Consider the following 22572-nt stretch of genomic DNA (forward strand, 5'->3'; position numbering starts at 1 on the left):
CTACTGCCTGTATTTGTGCAGAAACTCAGAATCTCACCCAAAATTTGCTTCTTTAAATTTAAACAGGAGGGGGCTGATACTCCTTAATTTACAGATAAAATCAGGAGTAACTCCATTAAAATCAATGGAAAGATACCAACATAAAACTGGTGTAAGTGACATCAGAATTAGGCCCTATTTGAGAAAGCTCTTTTGTACACCAAAATGTTACTGTATTATTTTGGAATGCTTTTTAATATCTGTAACATTTTCATTTATTTAACATTTATTTTGCACACAGTTGAATCATGTGATCTATATGGAGCGATCAGTTATATTGGAATGAACAGTCAAAAAAGAAAGCGCAAGAAGAACTGTACGGGCTTATTACAAGATGCCCGCAACTCTACAGTATACATGTTGCAAACAAATAAAATCTGTCAGTATTACACTGCATATTGAAGCTTTAATCTGAGGTGCAAAAAGAAGCCTTTTTTCTTCTTTAGAAGCCTGATCCACCTTCCAGAGATCTCAGTAGAAAGACATCAGTAGGAGATGGATTGGGCCCTTAAGCCTTCTATACTTTTCCCAATATATGCAGCCAGGTGTCCTACCTTTTAATGATAGGGACATCTTGTAGCAAAACTGAAATGTATCAGCCAGACATAAAGCATATGTTCTTAGAGCCTAAACAGTAGCCCTTTAGAGGACTTAAGACTAATCCTTTCAGTCCCTTGGGATAAACAATCATGGGGCTTGACATATATAGGGTTCGATCCTTAGAAGATTGTCCAGCACCCTCAACTCCCTCTGAAAGCTGATGGAGTTGATACTTTTTCCTACTTCCAAATATCAGATATAGGCCCTACTGTCCTCACAGGAAAAAACTACAACTGAAATAAATGGGAGTTTGACTTGCATAGCGACTGCAGGACAGGTTCCAAGATACCTGTTCATGTCAGATTTCCCTAAATATCCTTCCTTGATTCTGATTTCTGATGCTTTACTACTCTTTTGTGACATTGACTCCTTGATTCTGATCTATTTTCATTAGTATTTTAACTTATTACAAATTTGTGTAAAGTTGTGATACATGTAAGTCCTTCATAAAATAAGTGCAAGACCCAGCTGGAAAGCATTCCATCAAGTGTGTTTTATTGCAAGGGGATGGATTCATGTTTATATGATCTGTAGGAGCTATGACAACTAAATCATTATTTATTTCAACATTCTACTTATTATCAAATGATTAACAGGGAATTGTAATCTTATTTAAAGCTGTCACTTGGTAATTTTAACAGATAGTGGCAAATAGTTATTCAACATAATATTATTTATTTTTTTAATGAATAGATGTTTTATTTGTTTTTTTGATTAACTTATTAGAAAACATAATTCTTTCCAAAAATCAAAGATTACAGCACATTTTCTCAAGAATTTAACAACAAACCATATGCAGTGAAAAGCAAAGTAACTAAATTCTATTTTTCTTACTACTTGTTCTCAAAAAATGTATAAATGGACCCAGCATTCATATTAAAATGCATGAAGATGGGGACATAAGCCATATATTTAAAATTAAAGTATATTTGTGAACAAGAGCTCCAGATTGCTAAGGTAAATGTCCACAAATTCAGTTGTGCTCACTTCAGATTCACACAAGGAACGGACTGGAAATCTCCTTTTAATAACAGCATCTTCATCAAACGTTCGCTTCTTGCAGATGATTCAAGAATAGTGTACATTTTCATTTCTGCTTCACAAAATCTCCACTTTCATTATTCTGACAACACAACAAGACCTGAAGGCAGGCCACTAGATTCTGTAGATAAGAAAGGAAATGCAAAAAAGGGCAGAAAGAGGTCTGTCTAAAAGAGACCTCCTAATCCCTGTTATTTCACTACAGAGAAAAAGGCTGCATGTATTGAAGCAAGGTTTAGTACATAGGCATAGGAAAATTCTGAATGTTCGCAGAAAGCCCCATCACGCAGGAAATTGAATAGCCATGAGCACCATTTCTAGGTAAATCTTATTTAATGTTTCCCTAATTAGAATCAATAGAACCCAATTTTCATTCCTGTGCCTTTGTTATGCGCAAACTATCAGTCAGGGTCCAGAAAATCTCCCAGGCTACTTCCTCAATAAAACCGATTCAACTGTTTCCTGACACTTATCTGACAGGATCCAAAAATTAAGTTTTATAAGTGTTTGTTACAAAAATGTTTGTAATTGGGAGAACTAAGGAAAACTAACAGAAGTCTTTAGGTAATAATGATTAATAAGGAGATTAGTTTATCTCAGACAAATTTTACTGAAGTTTACTGAAACTGGTAGTGATCTTCTTAAAGGTATTGTTATACATTACTTCCCAATAATCTCAGGTTTACATAGTTTCGTGGATGCTTCAGCACAATAGCGTTAACCTATGCCTATATTAAAGGACTGGAATATTTTTGTATGCTAGGAGGCTATCAACATTTTAACTCAATGACAACGTAACATAAATGAAAAAAACTGGCAATCTGTGTATCCAGCAAAACTAAACCGCTAATGAAATTAAGCCTTAGAGTTTAGTAAATTTTATTGTATTATCAGAAAGTTTTTATTATAACGTGAAAAAATCTGCTTAATGCAGCCCTAGATTGTATTTACAGAATGGTGAAACAGCTTATGCAGGCTGAGAAGAAGATGCCAGATTGGACAATTGAAGGTATAATCAGCATAATGTTTTTTGGAAAGGCAAAGGGAAACTATGCCATATGTTCACTTAAGCCTTAATTTTATGTAAAACTGGTTGTTTTTCCTTTGACATAGCTAAAATGCCCTTTCGCTTACAGTTCAAAGACTGTTTATTTGCTCTACAGATCCCCATATGCTCATGTGTATTGTACACAGCAGTGTCCCCTACTGGGGAACATGAGCTGAAATAGACACTGTTTTCTACACGCTAGGTAGTGTCATGGGCACAAAACCTCCGTGCTTCTTTTATTTTTCCCTAAATGGGGGGGGGAGGGGAGAAGGGTTGTCCCACTTTGATAGCAAAATAGCCTTCTTGACAGTGACAACTGTGTATGGGAATTCGGATCTAAATATGGAAGAGTTCACAAGTACTTGGTAGGAAATTCATACCTTTGTAGGCTAATTCCATAGTCTCTTGCACTAGATATATAATGCAATTAAATTTACTTCATGGAATTAGTAGTTGCTGCTTGAGTTTGTATACGCTGTAGAGCAAAACCTCCTATTTTTTGTTAATTGCAAAGAGGATGGAACTTGTATTTTAGCAAAGGAATGATCAACTCTCTTCTCTCTCACTCTAATTTTCTTTCAGGGACACTTAAAAAAACAAAAACAAACACATAATGCCCATAAGAACATCAGAGACGGAACTACCAACCTATGCTTGTTATTAGCGTAGCACATTCCTCTTTTCATCTAATGTTAGCTAGTGTGTTAACCTTCTATAGCTATAAATTAATGAGGCTCCTAATGTATTTTCATTGGGAGGTTGAGCAGTCAAACTCATTTAGTAAGTGAAAACTACAAAAATCACATTCTTGTGAAATCTGAAACTAGAAGCTCCAGTGAACTAATGATCACAGTATGAACCATTTTATGTACCAATGAAAATAAATATAACCTGTAAATGAAAAATGTGCACTGCATAAACCATGCATTAATATGCTTCCACCTGCAAAAAGCTTCATCTGACAGTCTGAGAAAAAGATGAAGATAACTAATAAGATCTTTTTAAATGCTCATGTTAACTGGATAACATTATCGCATTTACTGTAGCCTTTTAGGGACAAATGCTTGTCCTAAGGAAGTCAATGGAAGCTTAAAATGGGTCCAGAATTTATTGATGTTTTGGACGCAGAGAAAAAACTGATACATCTGATGTACTTACATGGCTTTTTGGCTGGCTGAACTAACTGAGGGTTCAGGTATGGACTGTTCTCTGCATCTATTCTGCGCTTGTACTTCTGGCGACCTCCACGTACTCTGTCTAGGCGGACTCCTAAAATGGGAAAAATGAACATACTTATTTAATACTTTCGTTGTGATGCATTTCACGTGACAATCTTCTACCTAGTGCTTTGAGAGATTTCTGTAGCATACCCAAAGCAAATTTCTTTTCTCACAACTATAATTATTAAAAGCAACTGAAAAAATATAATTACTCATAAGTACTTGCAACCTATTTATATTTTCATACAAACAAGCTAAAAGTTTAGACTATAATTTCTTGTGGAGAAGATAATTTTAAAATATTTCAATTATTTTCAGAACACCTTGCTACTAACATGCTAACTGCTCTGAGACTGGGGTTTGGCCTAGAATTCCTTCAGTTCGGGAGATTCTGAGCTAAAAAGTCCTCTTTAGTAGCAGCTTTGTCAACCTCTATATGTTATAAGCATAAACAGATTTACTAGGCTACCATTATGAAGCAAAGGATCATGAAGAATGAGAACTTCAGAAACAATTAACACTGAATCTTGTTGTGATAGTAGAGATGCATTTACTTAACACAGCCTAGAGAACTGACTGCAGTAACTGTAGAGTAACCTCTTGAAGTATTATAGGGGTACAAATATGGTTTAAAAATCCTTTGGAAATGACTCGATAGTAGGGGTTACGTTGGGGCTGCAAAGGACAGAGATCTGCATGCATCTGGATATCAGTAAAGCCAAATCAGCATTTGCATTCTGCTGTCACATTATATATGGCTTAAGTAGTACATTTGTGTTACTTGAGATGTCTAGGCACGGGATTTATATGAACTGAACTTCCTGAAACAAGCTGGAGTTGCTCTAGCACAAAAAAGTAGGTGGCATGCATAAAGCAACAAATTATTTTTATTTCATTCTGAATCATCCAGACAGATTCCAGGCAGCAACACATCCTTTATGTAGAAAACCTCAGCAAGTAAGGCAAGGCCAAGCACAACTTCTGATGACACAGATTTAACCACTGAAGAACTCAACATATGACAACGTCCTCCCTGCACACTTCTATTTTCATTATATGATTAACTTGTCCTCTCTCTTCCCCATCATCTGCTGCTTCTCCGCATCCTTCCTTCTTCATCTTTCCTTCTTTCCAGAGCTGGCTTGAACTCAGAAAAATCTACAAATGATGGGAGTTCCAGTTTGTTAAAGCCCCTTCTCTAGGGCCAGTCCTGTACTTAACATGGGATGTTGGAATCCGCTGCTGTCTGGGGGCACCTTTGGCAGGGCTAAAAGAGCAAGGATCAGTGTGCTGTCTATGGACATGCTCTGGTGAGAGAAAAAAAAAAGCTAACTGCAAGGGAAGAGTGATCACTCCTTTTTCAACCAAAAGAGGAGACAGACTAAATGGATTTTGGTTGGAGAAGGATATTTTGATGAAAGGTCAAAAATCCCACAGCCAGCTCTTCAGCTCTTCTCACTTTTACATTTCTTCTGGCCATTTCTCCCTCTCTTTCCCTTCTGTTATTCACACACTTAGGTTCTCGACACACTAGTTGCTGAGGACTGGAAGAAATTAAGTGAAGGGTTCAATCCTGCAAACTCTTACTCACACAAGTAGTCACCTTACTTGATGCTCTCATTGACTTCAATACTACTGTGAGTAAAGGTTACTAGCATGAGGAAAGATTTGTATTAAAATCAGGCTCTAAGTCAGTAACTGCAATACACAACCTACAATTCTATGCAAGAGTTCTCCATGCTCTTTGCTAATCATGAAACTGTGTAGTGGTCTCCAAGCCTAGACAGTGTTGCATGAGATCATACGGTTTTAACTGAAACTGTACATCTGCTTACTTAAACACAGAGAACACATTTTTGATTAATTACCCATCTAATCTGTATACATTTATGAATCACACTATATAAATCATAAAGCAATCATGTACCCATAGAGATCAAAGCATGCTTATGAATGAAATCTCTATGTATTTATCTATGTGTTTACAGTGTGTTCATATATCCTTATCATAAACATATTTGTGTGTATATATATATTACCCACGAGACCAAATTCTGATCTCAGATATATATTGTATAAACCCAGAGTAACTTCACTGGGAACAGAATTAGATTAACACAACATGTGTATGCTTATCTGTAATTCAAGTTAAGCATATACATTCATTAGCACAAGTTATTACAGTTTATTAGACAGAGAATTTTCAATTAATGGTTAATAAATGTCCATAAGCACCCCAAGGAGCTTGATCTCCACCTAGGAAAACTGACATTCAAGAAACTATACTGCCAGAAAATGCATTAAAAAGGTCGTGGCTTGTTGGTTGAACATTCAGAAAAAGGCAGGGGATTAGAGCAAGCCACATATGAGACTGGTGGAATTATAAAAAGACTGCCCAGCATTTTAAGAAAAATAGATAGAAAATGAATTCTGCATAATTCAGGTGTCATCTTTCTTTCTGCTTCGGAGCAGATTTCATAGAGATAAAAGACGGATCGCATTGGACAGAAGTATGTTTAATCAAAAAGTAATGGAACTGAAGATTAAATTAAAATAATAGAAATCTACCAAGAAGAACGATTCTTCCTCCCTTGCATTTGCACAGATGCACATTGTCTGGCTACACCGAAAGAAGACGACATGGGTTTAATTAGGCCGTAACTTTATTATTAGATGTCTGGGACTACCCGACGGATAAAATGTACAGTGCAGGTAACCTCCTGTTTATTCTGTAATTACCCGGGGGGCTTTTAGCAGCTCCCCCTCTTTTTCCATCCAAGTCCCTTCAGCAAATTTATTGCTGGGACCTTACCATACCCAGGGGGCTCCCACCATCTCCTCCTCTTTTTCCATCCAGGTCTCTCCAGTAAATCCATTGCCAGGACCTTATCATCCACCCTCTTCATAGGAGGGTTAAGGGGTTGGCTCCTTGCCGTACCAATCATAGGAGTCCCCAACCACCCCCTGCTCCTTCCTTTAACCAACACCTCTTTTTAAGTCCTTTTCCAAGCCATTTATCTGGTCACTGTATACCTTTCCTTGACAGTCGCACACTTAGATAATGAGTTGTGATATATGGCCTACTGCCCTTCATGCCATGTATGAACAGAGCCCTTCCTGAACCCGCTGTGGGGAAGAGGAACATCCTTCCTCCTCCCAACTGCACCCAAGTCAATATGGTGGCAACGGAAAAATTCCTTCCCAACCCCCCTAACAAAAAAGGTGCGGCTAGTGTAATGCCCACAGCAGATCTTAACCAAACCTGGTATTTTCCTGCATAAAAAGGAGGGAGGGTGGTTCCTGCTTCAGATGGCTTTGTGTAAAAGGGACGCTTTAGCCCAGAGCTGCCCCTTTTAAGCCCTGCATTCCTAGGGCATGAGTCAGCGACCACCCTGTCCCCTTCTGCAAAAGTTTTTCATCCCCCACACTCTCTGCCATAAAGCATTGTTTCCATTCAGCCAGCCAGCCAGCCAAGCCACCCCTTCCTCCCACCCCGTGCTTAAAGGTGCAGGGTGGTCATTCAAGCTGCTCACATGTTCAATGGGAAGGAAATACAGACAAGTATCAATGTGGCAAAATCATACACAGAATTATATATTCACTCGCATGTGCATTCAGACATCCGTATATACACAACATCCGTATATACACAAACAACAACAAACGTGTGAGCACTGTAGTTCTTAATATCTTAGGGAAATGTATTGCTGAACAACCACAATTTAAAATGACATACTTTTGTAATGTAACTACTTCTAACTTTAGTGTAAAAATACTTTTTAATCCCCTCTCCACCCCAGATGTTAGCTTTTAACATATCTTTAATGGTAAATGGAAAAGCAAATTGGGGTTCTACTGACCTTTTACTAGTATAGACATAGAATTTACCATTATGCTTCCTTAAATTTTAGCTTAGTCCTAACAGCAAATAACTATATTAGAACCAAATTTTGACACTCTTACTCACATTGAGAATCTTACTTAGCAATGGGAGTCTTAGAAGGACTACTTGCAAAGTAATTTGTTACTCAAAAGTGAGAAAGTAGACCAGAGTCTGACCCTTAGTGAAAAGTGGTTTATTTGGGGTTTTTCGTGGTGAACGGGAATCCAGAAGTTGGAGAGGTTTATTTTGTGTATATATATTCTCCCCCAATTCCTGACCTCCCAACCTGTAAACCATGGCAATTGTGAGAGTCGTCACAACAGAAGAAGTATATTTGCCTGTTTGGAACATAACTAACTATATGCTCTTCTGTGTTCACCTGCTCTACTCTGCCTATCCAAAACAAACTATTACAATGCAAGAAGTTGCTTTTAAAAGGCTCGGTTTCGGGGAATTATATTAACAGCTGATATCCTGGTCATAAAGTTAATTAGTGTAAGCAAACACAGGATGTTTATAATATTAACAGAGATACTGCGGAACATATTTAGAGTACAGAAGGAGTAAGTAGACCTTTCTTCTAATCCTAACTGTGCAAGTGCGTCTTTGGCAACTCAATCTGTCATTGCATCACTTTCCCTATCCATAAAATGAAAATAATGGTACTTAGCCCACCTCATTAAAGTGATCTGAGATTTTCAATGAAAAGCCTTCTATTATTACAGTACTCTGAGGCCACTGGTATAAATGAGTATAGCTTAACCTAAGCCAAGTGAACTCAGATCAGCAAAGGATCTGGCCTCTAATGTACTCTAATGTCAGCCTTTGTCTTGAAATCCTTAAACAGGAAATATCCCAGTGATGTCAACGAGAATTTTATCTCTGTATGGACTAAAGAAATGGGCCAATTACCAATTAAAACATGATTTCAGCAGTCAACACTATAGCAACTAACAGAACACTCCACTTTGCCTCTAATTACAAACACTAAATCACCTGTTAGAGCAGGAAGGGAAATCACACACTTCAACATAATTTACAAAACTCAGATGGTAAGGATTAGTCATGGGCTAGAATACATGGAGAGCCAGAAAAATACAAATACATGAAGTAACTAAACTTTTTTGAAGAGGCAGCTACACAATCCAATATGGCATAAGGGTTTCTTCAACTGACCTTACAAAAAGAATAGTCTGGTGCCTAAGGCACTGGACTAGGACTCTATAGAACTGGGTTCAGTTCCTGATCCTATCATAAACTTCCTGGGTGACTATAAGCCAATTCTTTACCAACTCAAGTAATAATGAAACAAGGCACTATTATTTTGAAATAAAGAATGTCCACACACAGACGTGCTCTGAAATAACTTACGTTGTGAGTTACAACCAATTTAGTTATTTCAGTTCCAGTTTCTGTGAAGACAAGCCATACTCTATTTTTGCATTCCTGCTTTGTCTCCATCAATCCAATCCTGTATTTATACGTACCACAGGGTATTATGATTTATCATTTGTATTACCATAGCACCTAGGAGCCCTCATTATGGACCAGGATGTCATTGTGCTAGGTGCTGTACAAACACAGAACAAAAAAGACAATCCCCGCCCCAAACTTCCCTTTATTCAAACCCTAATGTGGGGGTCATCCTTGACTACTCCCTCTCTCTTGCCCACACGTCCAGGCCATGTCCAAAGTACACCATTTATCCCACTAACATTTCTAAAACCTAACCTTTGCTTTCTTTGCACATCGTTAAACCCTTGCCCAGGCTCACATCTCAACTTCATCCTCTCTGGTCTCCCCAACACTCATATACCCCCTTCCAGTCCATGTGAGATACAGCTCCCAAGGTCTTCTTCCTCATCCATCCATCTGACTACATCATCCAATTCTTTAAACCCCTCCACTGGCTCAAGTTTAAGCAGTGCTTAATTTGCAATGAAAGAGGTGGCGGGGCTCAAGCAATTTTTGTACTTTCATAACTGATGTGACAAGCCCAGAAATGCTGGGGCTCAGTCCTGGAAAGCCCTGCAAAAATTAAGAACTGAGTTTAAGCTATTCGTGACCTTATCCCTCCTATTAATCACTCATGTGTCTTGATCATGTTGGCCCTCACCATCCCCTCTATTCTACTAATGATGTCAGCTTCGAATGCCCATTTGTTCACTTCTCCCACAAAGATCCTTGTGGTTCTTTGCATGGTGCCCTTTATGCACAGAACACAGTTTCTGAACTGATCTGCAATGCCCCTACCATCTCCTTCAAACCCTCCTCAAGGCCCTCTAATATCCTGATTGCCTACAAGAAATTGCCAACAATAGTTGAGATGTAGGGTTTTATTTTGTTTAAAGCAGATTTTATCCCTCTCCCCCACTTCCTTAAGTTGCATGTCTTCATCTGTGAACACTTTGTGGTCAGGACTACTTCTGACCTGAAAAACACCTAGCATGCAATGGGTGCTACTGTAATTAATATAAATAATAACTTACACTATAGTAAATCAAAATTAACTCCCCTCATGTCAATGGAGTTACTGCAGTGAAGAATAGGTGGGAGATGAGAATCAAACCCTTCATTTTAACTTCCTTTGGGATGTTTTGGATTGCATTTGTGCTTCCTCTATAACTCCCCTACAGTAGCCATGAGAACTGTGGCAGTCAGGATTCTGTTCCACACTCATGTCTTCTTGGTAGGCTCCCCCTCCAATTATGTGCTCAAGATGTGCAATAGAAGTTACTGTACTCTGTGGCCTCTTCCACCACAGTGTGGATAAGAAATTGGATTAGTCCCACTTATAAAAGTGATGCTTGTAAGACTCTCAAAATTGTTTTAAGATTGTACAGTGAGACTAACAAGAGAGGAAACTGAAGGAACAACACCTCACTCAGCATCAGAAAGAGCAGTAGCATCAGTATTAGAGGCAAAAACCAGATTAGCAGTATCAGAAACTGCAGAAGGAATTTTAGTGGCAGACTTTGATTCAGTTCTCTCTCGGGACAACATTCTGACAGGATGCTCCAATTCAACCTGGACGTGCGGTGTTTATTTATAAGGTTGCTGAATAAAGTTGAGTGAATATTATGTACATTGAGTTGTACATTTATTTGCCAAAATTACTAAAAAAAAAATTTCTTCTTCCGTAACTATAGACAGAAAGTATCTGGAGATAAGGTGGGCAACAACACTTAGATTAAGACAAGTCAGTAATTTCTATACTTTAGGATTAGAATAGTGTGAGGCCAGTTAATCCTGAAATCAAAATGATTTGCAGTGGAAAAACACGTACAATATACTAGAGATGTGCAGTAAATTACATAGCATGAAGGAGAAGGATAACATGAGCTATCTTTATTTGCTAGTGCTGTACATTTGGTGTATGTGCTGAATTGTGCAGATGCCAATTTGTGAGTGTTTGAAATCATTTGGTATCATATTTGGAAGCATGTGAGGTAAAACTAAAAATGCAGCCAGAGATGCAAAATGCGTGGTCATTAGGCATTGATTTTTATTTTTATTTTTTGAAAACTGAGTCCTAAATCATCAAAGATAAAATCCATGACTCACATTAAAGCTTTCTTGCTCTACAGCTAAATTAAAAATTAGCAAGGGAAAGTCTGCAGAGTTTTTGTTTCCTGATAGCAACCTGCACAACTGAACACATTATTTAGTGTTGCATAGGAAGTCTAAAAATCCTCCTCCTACTTTACAGTCAGTCAGGACCAGAGGTGAAAGTGGGCCAGTACGGACCAGTACAGTGCACCAATAAAAAGTGGCCGCTGGTATGGGCTGGTACGGGCTGGTACATGGCTGATGCTAAACTGCTGCCACGGCAGCGCTTTAGGGACCCTCTTTAAAGCACTGCAGCAACAGTGCTTTAGCGTCACTGCCCCCTTGGCCCCTCCTCAGGACTGCTGAGGGGCAGAAGGGGCAGCTGCTCCAAGCCTGGCAATTTAAAAGGGAGCGGCCAGAGCACCAGGCCCTTTAAATCACTGCCGGAGCCCCAGGTGGCACAGGCCGGGCAGTGCTGAAGGGATGGCTGGGGGAGGCTGACCCTCAACCCCCCCCGAGGCCCCATCCCTTTGCCTGAGGCCCTCTCCCTTCTGGGGGCCCAGAGCCAGGCCCTTGTACCGGTAAGACTTTTAAGTTACTTTCACCCCTAGCCAGGACCCAAAAGATATTTCCTAATTTGTCTAAGGGATGGAATTTACCATTTACAAGAGACATCCTTGTAACATTCTAGTTTGGGAATATAGCATGTACAATGATTAGAGCAGTTGGCTGGAAGTCAGTAGTCTTATGTTCTCTATTTTACTATGCAACTAACTTACTTTATAATTGTGGGTAAGTCACTTACTTTATCTATGCCTTGTTTTCCCGGCCTTAAAATGAGGATAATAACACTTCCTCCTTCTTTGCAAGAAGTTTTAAGTTTACATGTAGCAATCGTCATGTGGAATTTGTGTGCACTATTATTTGTGCATTAAACAAAGCAATGTTTATGCATAAAACCCCCTTAAAGTCAATCTTTCCATGTAAATGAGGGTTTGTGCAAATATATTCCATTATTTCTGCACAAGTGACTGCCAGTGAGTAGTAGCCTCTACAGAAATGGTGCCACATTTTATAACATGGCCCAAAATGTTTCCCAAGTGAACTGTTGTTTTACATTTAAAATAAATAAATAAATAAATGGCTCCATATGAAACACAGTATCCTAAATGGTGACACCTACAAGTACAAATTAGGTCATATGCAACAGGTGACAACTTTTAATTGAATGTCTTCGTCTGCAATTCTGACAAAAGGTGAATGGAAATAAATGAGTCTGGCAAGACAGCCCTGAGCCTTACAATACCCAATATCTCATTATTTTTAAACAGCTATCTATAAACCGATGGTGACAAGCCTTGAACCTTTTATTTCTGCTCAAGATGAGGTAAATGTGCAAAGAAAAAAAAGAAAAAAAAACCCAGGGCATCTAAAATGCTGCATTAAACATTCAATACTCATCATTTTCACCTCCCCAGTTTAATTAAAGGAATCCTCCTTTTCAAACAGGCACTTTTTCTAAATGTATTTCTTATCCAGAAGATTTACACTGCATGTACCAAACACTGGGTGCCTAAGTTTAATCTTTCACCAATTGGACAGCAGTAGAAATTCACTAGAATTATGACAAATTTATTCTGATACTAGGGAGATCAGAAATAAGCTATTAAGGAAGGGCCAAACAATATTTATAACTTTTATTTCACCTGTTAAAAACAAGGAAAGGGGTGGTGTTTCAACTAAGATGGAACTTTTGCAATTTGTGCAAAAAAGGAAGCTAAAAGCAAGAGCACATAAACTGCAAAACTGTTATGTGATTGGTTATGAAATGAATAATCACCACTACCAAATATGGTCTCTTTCTAAATTAGCATATTGAGTACATGATAGTAATTAGTCAGACATGTAAAATACTGCAAAGATATTTATGAATAACATGAAAAGTGTTAATGTCACAGTTAAATGCTATATTAGTGTGCCTATATATCATTACCATATTAAATATACATTATGATTTTATTATACATATGACCTCATGGGACAATACTGAGTAAAACAAAACACAAGGGCAATTTATCCCCGAATACCAACAATTCTCATGTAAAACTATTTAAATATTAATCAAACATGCGTGCTTTCAAGTTCCGAAATTCAAAATTAAGACCATTTTAATGAGAGAGAACTTTCTAGAATGTTGTGGCACCAGTGGATAAAAACACTTGCAACCACTATTCTAAGGTGTCAAGCCCAGGGAGAGAAACAGCTATCTTGCAATCCAAGCAATGGACATGGAATACAAGGAGACAAGAAGGTCAAAAAAGGAAGTTGGAGCAAAGCCACATCAATGTTTGAAAGTCACAAGCAAGCTTTTATTCTAGATCACACCAGCAAAGCTTATAAAGAATTCAAGAGATATGCTAGTGACAACTCTAATAGGAAAGAAGTCTAACTGTTAAGTTCTGGACCATTTGCTGGCAACTCTCAAGAGATGCAGGAAGATTGAAATGAAATGCATTACAGTAATCCGACTTGAAGTATTGATAGCATGAATCAGGATCTCAATATCCCTTTCAGAAATAATAATATGCAGTTTAGTAATATTTCAACTGGTGACTTGGAGAGGTTGGATTCAAAAATTAATTTGGGATCCAGAAGTCACAGCAAAGTCCCAAATATTATAAGCTGAAAGAGCTATGTAAAGTGAGAATCTCAGTATTGCTGAGACTGAGAAGAACCTTGCTTAGAATTACGACTTGTGCCCAGAAGAACTTACTTCTTTTTCCTGGAACAGAGCTGGAGTAAATTAAAGGAACACCATCAAAAATTTAGACCCCTAAATGGATGCCTTATTCAACATACAGATTTAAAAACATGAGTTGTTTACACCGATAACGCCAGACAAAATGATCCTTCCTTATTTTTTTTAAATCTTTTATGTTTATGTAAATACCTTTTCTTTTTAGGTTTTTAGGATCAAATTCTATTCATCTTCATCAAGGACAGTTCAATGGGACTACTTGGACAAATAAAGTGAGCAGAATATGATTCTAAAGATTTGGGGCTTAATTCTCAATTTACATTCATCTGGCAATATAAAAGGGAAGACTACATTTATGCCCACCTAAAGGCTCCTTTACTCTGCCAGATAAGTTTAAATTGGCCTTCACTGAAATACTATGGGCTTGATTCTCATTTACAACTATTTTAAGTCTCTCCATTGGCAATATAGTTTTCATTTGTTTTTCATTTTAAGACCACTCTTAATAGTGCCAACTAACTCTTAATTCTTTCATTCCATGAGCATCCCTGGATTGCAAAGAGGCTTCTAAGCTTCTTGACACAAAATGAGATACTAATTTTGGAACAAGTCAACAAAATGTTGTAATTACAGTTTTCAGATCTGGGTACTTGGCCTATAGGGGAAAATATTATTTATACAATGAAGTGTATGAAGGGATAGATTTTTAATTACCAAGCCATATTGCTATTAAACAATTATTTCCCATATACTCAATACATTTACAAACCATATTTCTGTTGCTCAAGCACTATGTAATTATTCCTCCATTCTGTCACTGTTCATGAACTATGCCATACATTGTGGAACCTCCCCAACTTTGCACCTAAAGGATACACCAACTCTCAAGGATTCACCAACATCTTGTCACAGTCCTGAAATGCACTCATTTCATCTTCCCACTCCCCATTTCTAAGGCCCTACAAAGTCCAGCGCTCCCTGCCCTGAGAAATAATAAAGCAAGAAGCTTAATCCACATCTTTCCACTAACGCATTTTCTGATGTCAGAATTGTGCTTAAATACAGCCTATGTTCTCATTAGATAAAATCTTACCTCTTGTTAGAATGTACTGGCATAATTCAGGAGACTACACAGAGTGCCACATGCTGAAATGAGAGTACTCCCCATAAACTGGCCCACATAAATGTGTGCACGCCAGCTGCACACAAAAATGGACTGACATAAACACCTCTTATAGATGGAAATGTGGGTTTTGGACACAGGACAGATGAGGTTGCATTTTATGCAGGCACTCCTTTAAGTGGTTTAAAAATGGGATCTATAATGTATATGAATTGATGCATGTTTTGATAGTATTCCTCTCCTCCTCCCTTTAGTGTGTTGCTTGTTGTCTTTGATAGCAAGCTCTTTTGGCTAAAGACCATGGCTTTCTAAGTGTTCATATATGCCTATAAAAATGGGGCCACAATTGAAGCCTCTGTATTCTACTGCAATAGAAATAATAATAGCATCCAGCAAGATAATGCTCACACACACTAGTAGTTACTTGTACCTCCAGGAAATGCCCTCACTTCTCTGTACATTCTTCTTCCTGTCCATATACCATTTTCCATTATATCTTAAAATGCTTCCTCTTACAAAAGAAAAGGCCAGTGGTGGCTTATACCAGTTTGCGATAAAAACAGCCACATGTTGTGACAGCAAGGACTTCGTGATCCCAGGTTTATACCCCCTCCTTCTTACTTCTCTCTAGGGCAGTTGTTTACTTTATAATGGGAATCTTTACCTGGCATTTAGAAGGAAAAAAATCTGTCTAATTTAGGATGATATGCTCACACTGGAGGGTACTGCCATGCCATATCACAGCATCCTCCTTTGCAGTGTTGCTCATGGCATGAAAGAAAAAGCTCAGAGTTAAGGCAGAAGAATGAACCTTAACAACATATCTTATATTTCAAGACACAGGTGGCACTGAATTAGAGAGACTCCCTTCAACTCAAAGCCAAAACTCTTTTAGATTTTGTGGTCAGATGTACATCAAATCAAAATATACCTTTATAAAATAAATGACATCATGTGAAATGACAACTTGCTGGTATTGCTTACTAATACTAGCTATTTTGTGGCTTGAAATATTCTGTTGCTGACCAGTGGGAAGGAAGAAGAAACATACGTCTTTTCAGGAAGGAGAATATGTTTTATTTGCAGAGCTCTCAGGTAAAAGGACCCAAAGTCTACAGCTTATTGAATAGTAGGAAAAATTATCTGCAAATAAATTATTCTCCTTTTCTAAAAAACAAGTTGGTGAATAATGTGTCTCATGAATGGCATATGAAAGTCTATATAGCTGGTAGAAGAGTAGGAAAATAATGTATTCAACAAATAATTAATTGGATAAACTACTTGGGTATAATATTCTACCAGCTCTTCTCATGTGAGTCAGGGCTCCAGGATCAGTTCCAGAATTGAATTTAGACAGGATTTTTTTTTCTGGAATATGCTGCAGCACATGCTCTTTTTCTTCTCCAAGTAGTAACATGTAAAATGGATCCCTCCCCTGTGTCAATTTCAAGTCTTTACTCAGGATGATATAAACCAAGATAATTTTGGGTAGTAGTGGATTTAGATTAGTGGGGCCTTGTGCACAGTTTCATTTTTCACCCTACCCCACCGTTGGGACCCAGCCAAGAAAAAGAATATCCTCTCTCCCCCTGATTTTTCATTCTTTTTTTCTTCCTCCTCCTTCTGTATTATAAGTAATAGGAAGTAAATGAAAATAAAGTGAGGTACCTTGATTGGGGCAGGAGGATAGAGTGCAGGAGGGGCTGAGGGGTGCGGGCTCTGGGAGGATGTTTGGGTGTGGGGTACAGGCTCTGGGCTGGGGCAGAGGGTTGGGGTGTGACAGAGGTCGGGGGGGCAGCATGCCTCTCAAAGTGACCGGCACACCCATCTGGCAGCGGCTCCTAGGCAGGAGGTCTCTGTGCACCACTGCCAGCAGGCACCGCCTCCACAGCTCCCACTGGCCACAGTTCCCAGCCAATGGGCGCTCAAGGCGGGGGCAATGCGCAAAGAGAGACACACGCCCCCAATGCCTGCAGGGATATGCGGGCCGCTGCCGGGAGCAGCGCAGCACGGAGGGAGGGAGGGAGGCATCACAGGCAGGGAGCTGCCTTAGCTCTGCTGTCTGCTCCTGGCACATTTCTACGCCTCCCTTGGAGGGAAGAGGGCAGCGAGTCTCCGTGCACTGCCTTGGGCCAAGACAGCGCCAAGAGCCGCCTCCTCCACTACCAGGGTCACACAGAGACATGCCTGCAGTCAGCTGTTTCCAGGAGTGGCGTGGGGCCACCAGCCACGGAATGCAGGCAGCCTGCCTGCCTGAGCCCTACTGCGCCACTGGCCAGGACTTAGGGGCAGGTTTTCAGATGAGATTTGTCCTGCATTTTGGGGGCCCGCTGTCATTGGGGGCCCCGTGCCACCACACTGTTTGTTTCATGATAAATCCGCCTCTGATTTTGGGGGTTCCACTTTAACTTAGACCTGTAACCTTCATGGATCAGCACATCTCCTGAAGTTGGGTATATCAGTAGTGGCTTTTCCAGGATAAAAGTGCTTTAACTCAGGCCCCAATTCTGCAAATGTTTGTGTAACTTCTTGTTTTTACACTTATGAGGAGTCCAATTGAATGCTAGGCACTACTTGTTCATAAAATTCAGCAAATGCCCACATTTTTGCATGATTGGGGCCTTCATAACTATTCTGTATGTTACAGAGTGCCCACTTTGCAGCTCCTGTGGGGAAATCCATACTCAAAATGGCTGTGCCTGGAAGAGATTTTAAAAATGCTTATATCGTGGCCTGATACCATGTCAGCAGAAGTGTTCATGAGAAATAAAATAAATATTTAATATGAAGTGGCAAACTATATGAACATTCATGCTGACATTGTCAGCAGGTATGCGAATGCTGTGATGAGGTCATGGGACGATTTGGTTGAAGGGACAACATCAACGCAGCTCAGACTCTACATTTGTAAAAGGGTATGTTTGTATTTACAAAACTTAACAGGAACAAAAATGTTTCAATAAATTCCGAGATTTTTCTTTCCAGCTAACCATTCCCCCGTGCTACTATGAACCTAACCATAACAAAATTCTGAACACGCATAAGAACCAGAAAGTGAAACTGAAACAAAGGTGACATTGACCAGTCTAGTTCTATCGTACAAGCTGAGTGAGAAGTAAACCATAGAAATAATGAAAAGATTAGATTTTAAAATTCTTTCAGTTTATGGTAGAAGGTTCCATTCCTACACACGGTCATTACACTTGGATTCACATGGCCAGGCCTTCACACTTGTGCAGATCCCATTGACTTCAATGGTGTTATGTGCAGGTGGAAGCATGGAAGCAGATACATGAAACTAGGTCAGGGTCTAGAGTACTAAAACACTAAGAGCAGTTTAGGGAAGGAGGTTTTAAAAATAAGAAGTGTTCATTTTTTTCTCGTAACGGTATTTCTTTAATTAGTTTAAAGGTCAGGTCCCCAACAATCACATTTAAAAAATAATACATTTTGTGTTCTTTCTGTTTACTTTCTGGTTTTTGAGGATGTGAATCCCACTGGCTCAATCTTTCCTCTACAACCATGAAAGCTAGAAAGTTACTTTTTTTTAAAATGCAAGCTGAGTTTCTCATATAATAACCTGACTCCAGCAGGTAGGGCTTTAAGAAAACATTCAGTTTCACAAGGCTTATGATAAAAGCACAGAAGCTGTCAACACTAAGTTTCAACGTTTTACCTATGCAAAATAGCAAATAAGAAAATAAAAAAGACAATGAGTTAACCTTTCAATGTACTTAATAAAACCTGTACTAAATGATACAGATAAAAGTACTGAGAATGAAAACAAAAATGTAGTCTACTGTTCATATTGAGCTTTATCTGTAAGGGAATATATTTAACAATGTATTTTTGACCCCGGGGCAGCAGATTTACCCGTCAACATGTATAGTGCCACCCTCATCCTTTGTGATACTGTCTGTCACAGTACTCTGGGGTGACACTTTATCCTACTTGCAGCATCTGCATCTGATCTCAGATTAATACTTCAGTGATCAATTGGAAGTTTATTAGTGATATCACATAACTTAATTCAAGCTGTAGTATTGGTAATCTAAGGTTTGTGTACATCACTACCATGGTTAACCCACATAGCCAGAATGGCAATTGTACAGCAGCGTCAGAGCTAAATGTTGATCAGACTTAATATAGAAAACCCTAGCTGAAAAACATAGCTACAATAACGGGCTCATGTTTTGAAGCCCTTTTTGGCCATCCATAATCTTACGCTCAATTAATATCATGAGCTAAATTGATTTTACATTAGTAAAACACAATAAATTTTGTAACAATTAGACAATATACTCCGATTATAAAATGCTTCCTGCTCTAAAATAAAAAATAGTGACAATTTTCTTGTAATCTTATATGAAGTGTTGGACCTTTGGGGAATGGGTTAATAAATTATAGATTTTTAAACCAGAGAGACTGATTTACTGTAAACTTCCACCATTACAGTTATAGTAGATGTCTATCAAATTGCTTATGAGGACAAATTTATGGAAAATACCCAAGAGTAAAGCTTTGTTCTTATTAAGATGCATGAATATGTATGTAATTTTAGCCAGACTAAATTAACAAAAAAAAATGTTGTTATAAGAAATATTCTTTTTCACCAAAGAGGCTCCACTTCACTATTCAAGATGCCCTGTATACAAAGATGTTCATGGAAGGAAAACATTTTAGATTAAACAATAAGAGTAACTGTTAGAATGAAATGAATGTTCGGATGAGATTTCAGAGTAATTTCATAGGCAACATATAAAAACTTTTAGGTAAGGAGGCAAAAAATGATTAAAAAATAAAGATACAAAAATGAGTAAGCTCTGTATCCTTAATGAATTCTATGCACATTTTCTTAACAATAGGCATCTCTGCTTTTGGTTAAATCAACAAATTTCTTGAAAGGCACAGCCTATCATAAGCCCTATCCCTGCAAAAAGTTTATGCACATGCTTAACTTTATGCCCAAAGTAACAGCAATGGAACTATTTACAGTGCGTGAGGTTAAGTACACACAGAAGTTTTTGCAGGACCAGGGCCACATACATAGCACTGTAAAATCAAGAGGCCAAAATCTGTTCTCTCACTCCAGTTCAAATCTGAAATAACGCTACTGAAGCCAGTGGAGTTACCCAGATTTAAACCAGGGTGAGAGCAGATGACAGAAGCGTAATGGATTCATGCCTTGCTTTTTTTTTTTTTTTTTTTTTTACCCTGGTCAAACTCATAGTGACCAAAATAAAGTTTCAGAGTTGTAATAGCCCATCTACTACATTATATGCTATATATTATAATAAAGCGTTGCACTGATTTAACCTTTTCAGAATTCTGTTACTTGATTGGCTGACTGTAAACAGGCGTGACCTGAAAGTAGTCTCATTAAGCTGTGGGGAAGAAGCTACTGCTTTGCTGGTTACAGATCACACTATCACAAAAGCCAGCAACAGTTGATTTTTAATTCAATGTTCAAAATGCATCCAAAGTTTCAAGTAAAAAGAACTACAACAAATCATTACATGTACTTTCTCAATGCCTGTTACACAAAACAAGCAGTGTCTGTTTCTTAGCCTCTCATCTCACATGCCTCCCCTTTCTTCTCTTGTACGTTTACACAGTGGATACTTTAGGCAGAGTTTCTCCTTCTTTGATTAATTTTACCACTGATGATTTTGAGGCATTCTTAATACTGTTACTTTTCCCTTGGAAAGGAATAATCCATATCAGCGATAGTTTTGCTAATATCTTTATGCAATATACAGATTCGCCAGAGCATAGTTTTTAATTATTTGTGTATTCCATTTTTATTTTATACTTTTTGCATCATCCCAGTCAGAATCCTAAAATTATCTGACCTCCATAAACATGAGGATATTTCTACATTTTTGCCATCAATATTAAAGATATAAAATTAATTAGGTCAGGAGGTGACAATTACCAGTTAGAAGATGCACAAAAAGGGTAAATAAAACACATGGAAAATATGTAACTGAATAGTACTATTGCCAACAATGCCAGAAATGCTCTTAGCATAATCATCATTTAACTTTAAGACTTCTTTACTTCCAGTCAAAGCCAGATTAAAAGAATGTAATCTATATTTAGGGTGAAAGATACATAGGATTAGTAATAAAAGATAAATTCCCTTCTCCTTCCTGGAGCAAAAACCCCAAAGGAAGAAAATAGCACAGATGTGAGAGTAACCACAAATACCTTTCATTCTGCAATGTATATTTTTAACCTTAAAAACACTGACCATAAATAATCTTTGACCTTTCAAATCACCTGTTAGAAGAGCAGAGGTGTGGTGGTGTTGCTCCTGTAGGACTTGACTAGATTTGTTCCATTGCAAAAATGGGAAGTTAGTTACATGCACCGCTAGGCAAACTAGAAACTATGGACCCATTTAACCTAGCTGCTCATGAAGGTAAAGAGAGCTGTGGAAAAACACTTGGAATGGCTTGAAGCTAAAACATCACAACCAAAAATTAACACTCAAATGTATATTAAAGAACTGTGAGATAATTACTAAAGACTGTAAAGGCCAGATTGTTTCTGATCTTTGCATGGAGCATAATGCAAGAAGTCTTTTGAACCCTATTTATTCCCTATGCAAGCACTGGGAACAGTTGCAGTCCCTCGTGCTGAAGGGAGGTGGCCATGGTTACAGAGGGAAGCAATGATGTTGCAGGGTGCGTACTCTTCCCTCTGCATTTAGAAAAGGATTTTGATTCTAGAGGCTGCCTAGTGCCTAAATGTCACAACCTACCCCTAATCAGTTATAAAGCTCTGCTTAATGCTTACTGAAAGCTAAGAGTCAAATGTTAAAGTCCTTTCTCAGTCTTTTCTTACTCCTTACCCAGGCAAACACTTACTGAACTCAGTCTCTGACAGTGGAAGTTTGCCAGAGTAGAAGCACTAGAAACACTAAGAAAAGCCCACAAGGATCAGCCCCAAAGGAGATCACTGAGTGGTGGGATCCTTAGATCACAGCTGGCTTCAGGATTATGGCCCTTCCACTCCTCCCTAGTAAGGTTATTTTGGGGAATCCTCATCCACTGATGCTGTCCTTCCCCTCCCTCTTGATCAATGCTCTGGAATAGCAGCAAACCTTAATTTGGGTACTGTCCTTTAAACTGCCCCATCCTCCCTCCAATGGATCAGGCCCCCCTCTCTCCCTCCCTCCGCCAGAAGCTCTGCTCATGCTAGAAAACAGCTCTGATCCCAGTGGGAAGATTTGGATCCATTTACCTTCATTAGAATGCTCATTACACTACTTAGTATGAATTTAAAGGAGGATCAGAAGGATGCTAT

General features: G+C 38.5%; 1 protein-coding gene across 7 annotated transcripts in view; it reads right to left on the minus strand.

Annotated features, from left to right (window-relative positions):
* Positions 1-22572, minus strand: part of ESRRG (estrogen related receptor gamma) — a 489078-nt gene that overhangs the window by 61143 nt on the left and 405363 nt on the right. For all 7 annotated transcript variants that reach the window (XM_050950238.1, XM_050950240.1, XM_050950241.1 and 4 more), the window contains one exon: positions 3887-3997. In XM_050950238.1, coding sequence (XP_050806195.1) covers positions 3887-3997 — 111 coding nt within the window. The remainder of the gene's footprint in view (positions 1-3886; positions 3998-22572) is intronic.

This window comes from Gopherus flavomarginatus, chromosome 4 (assembly GCF_025201925.1).
Source record: "Gopherus flavomarginatus isolate rGopFla2 chromosome 4, rGopFla2.mat.asm, whole genome shotgun sequence".
NCBI lineage: Eukaryota > Metazoa > Chordata > Testudines > Testudinidae > Gopherus > Gopherus flavomarginatus.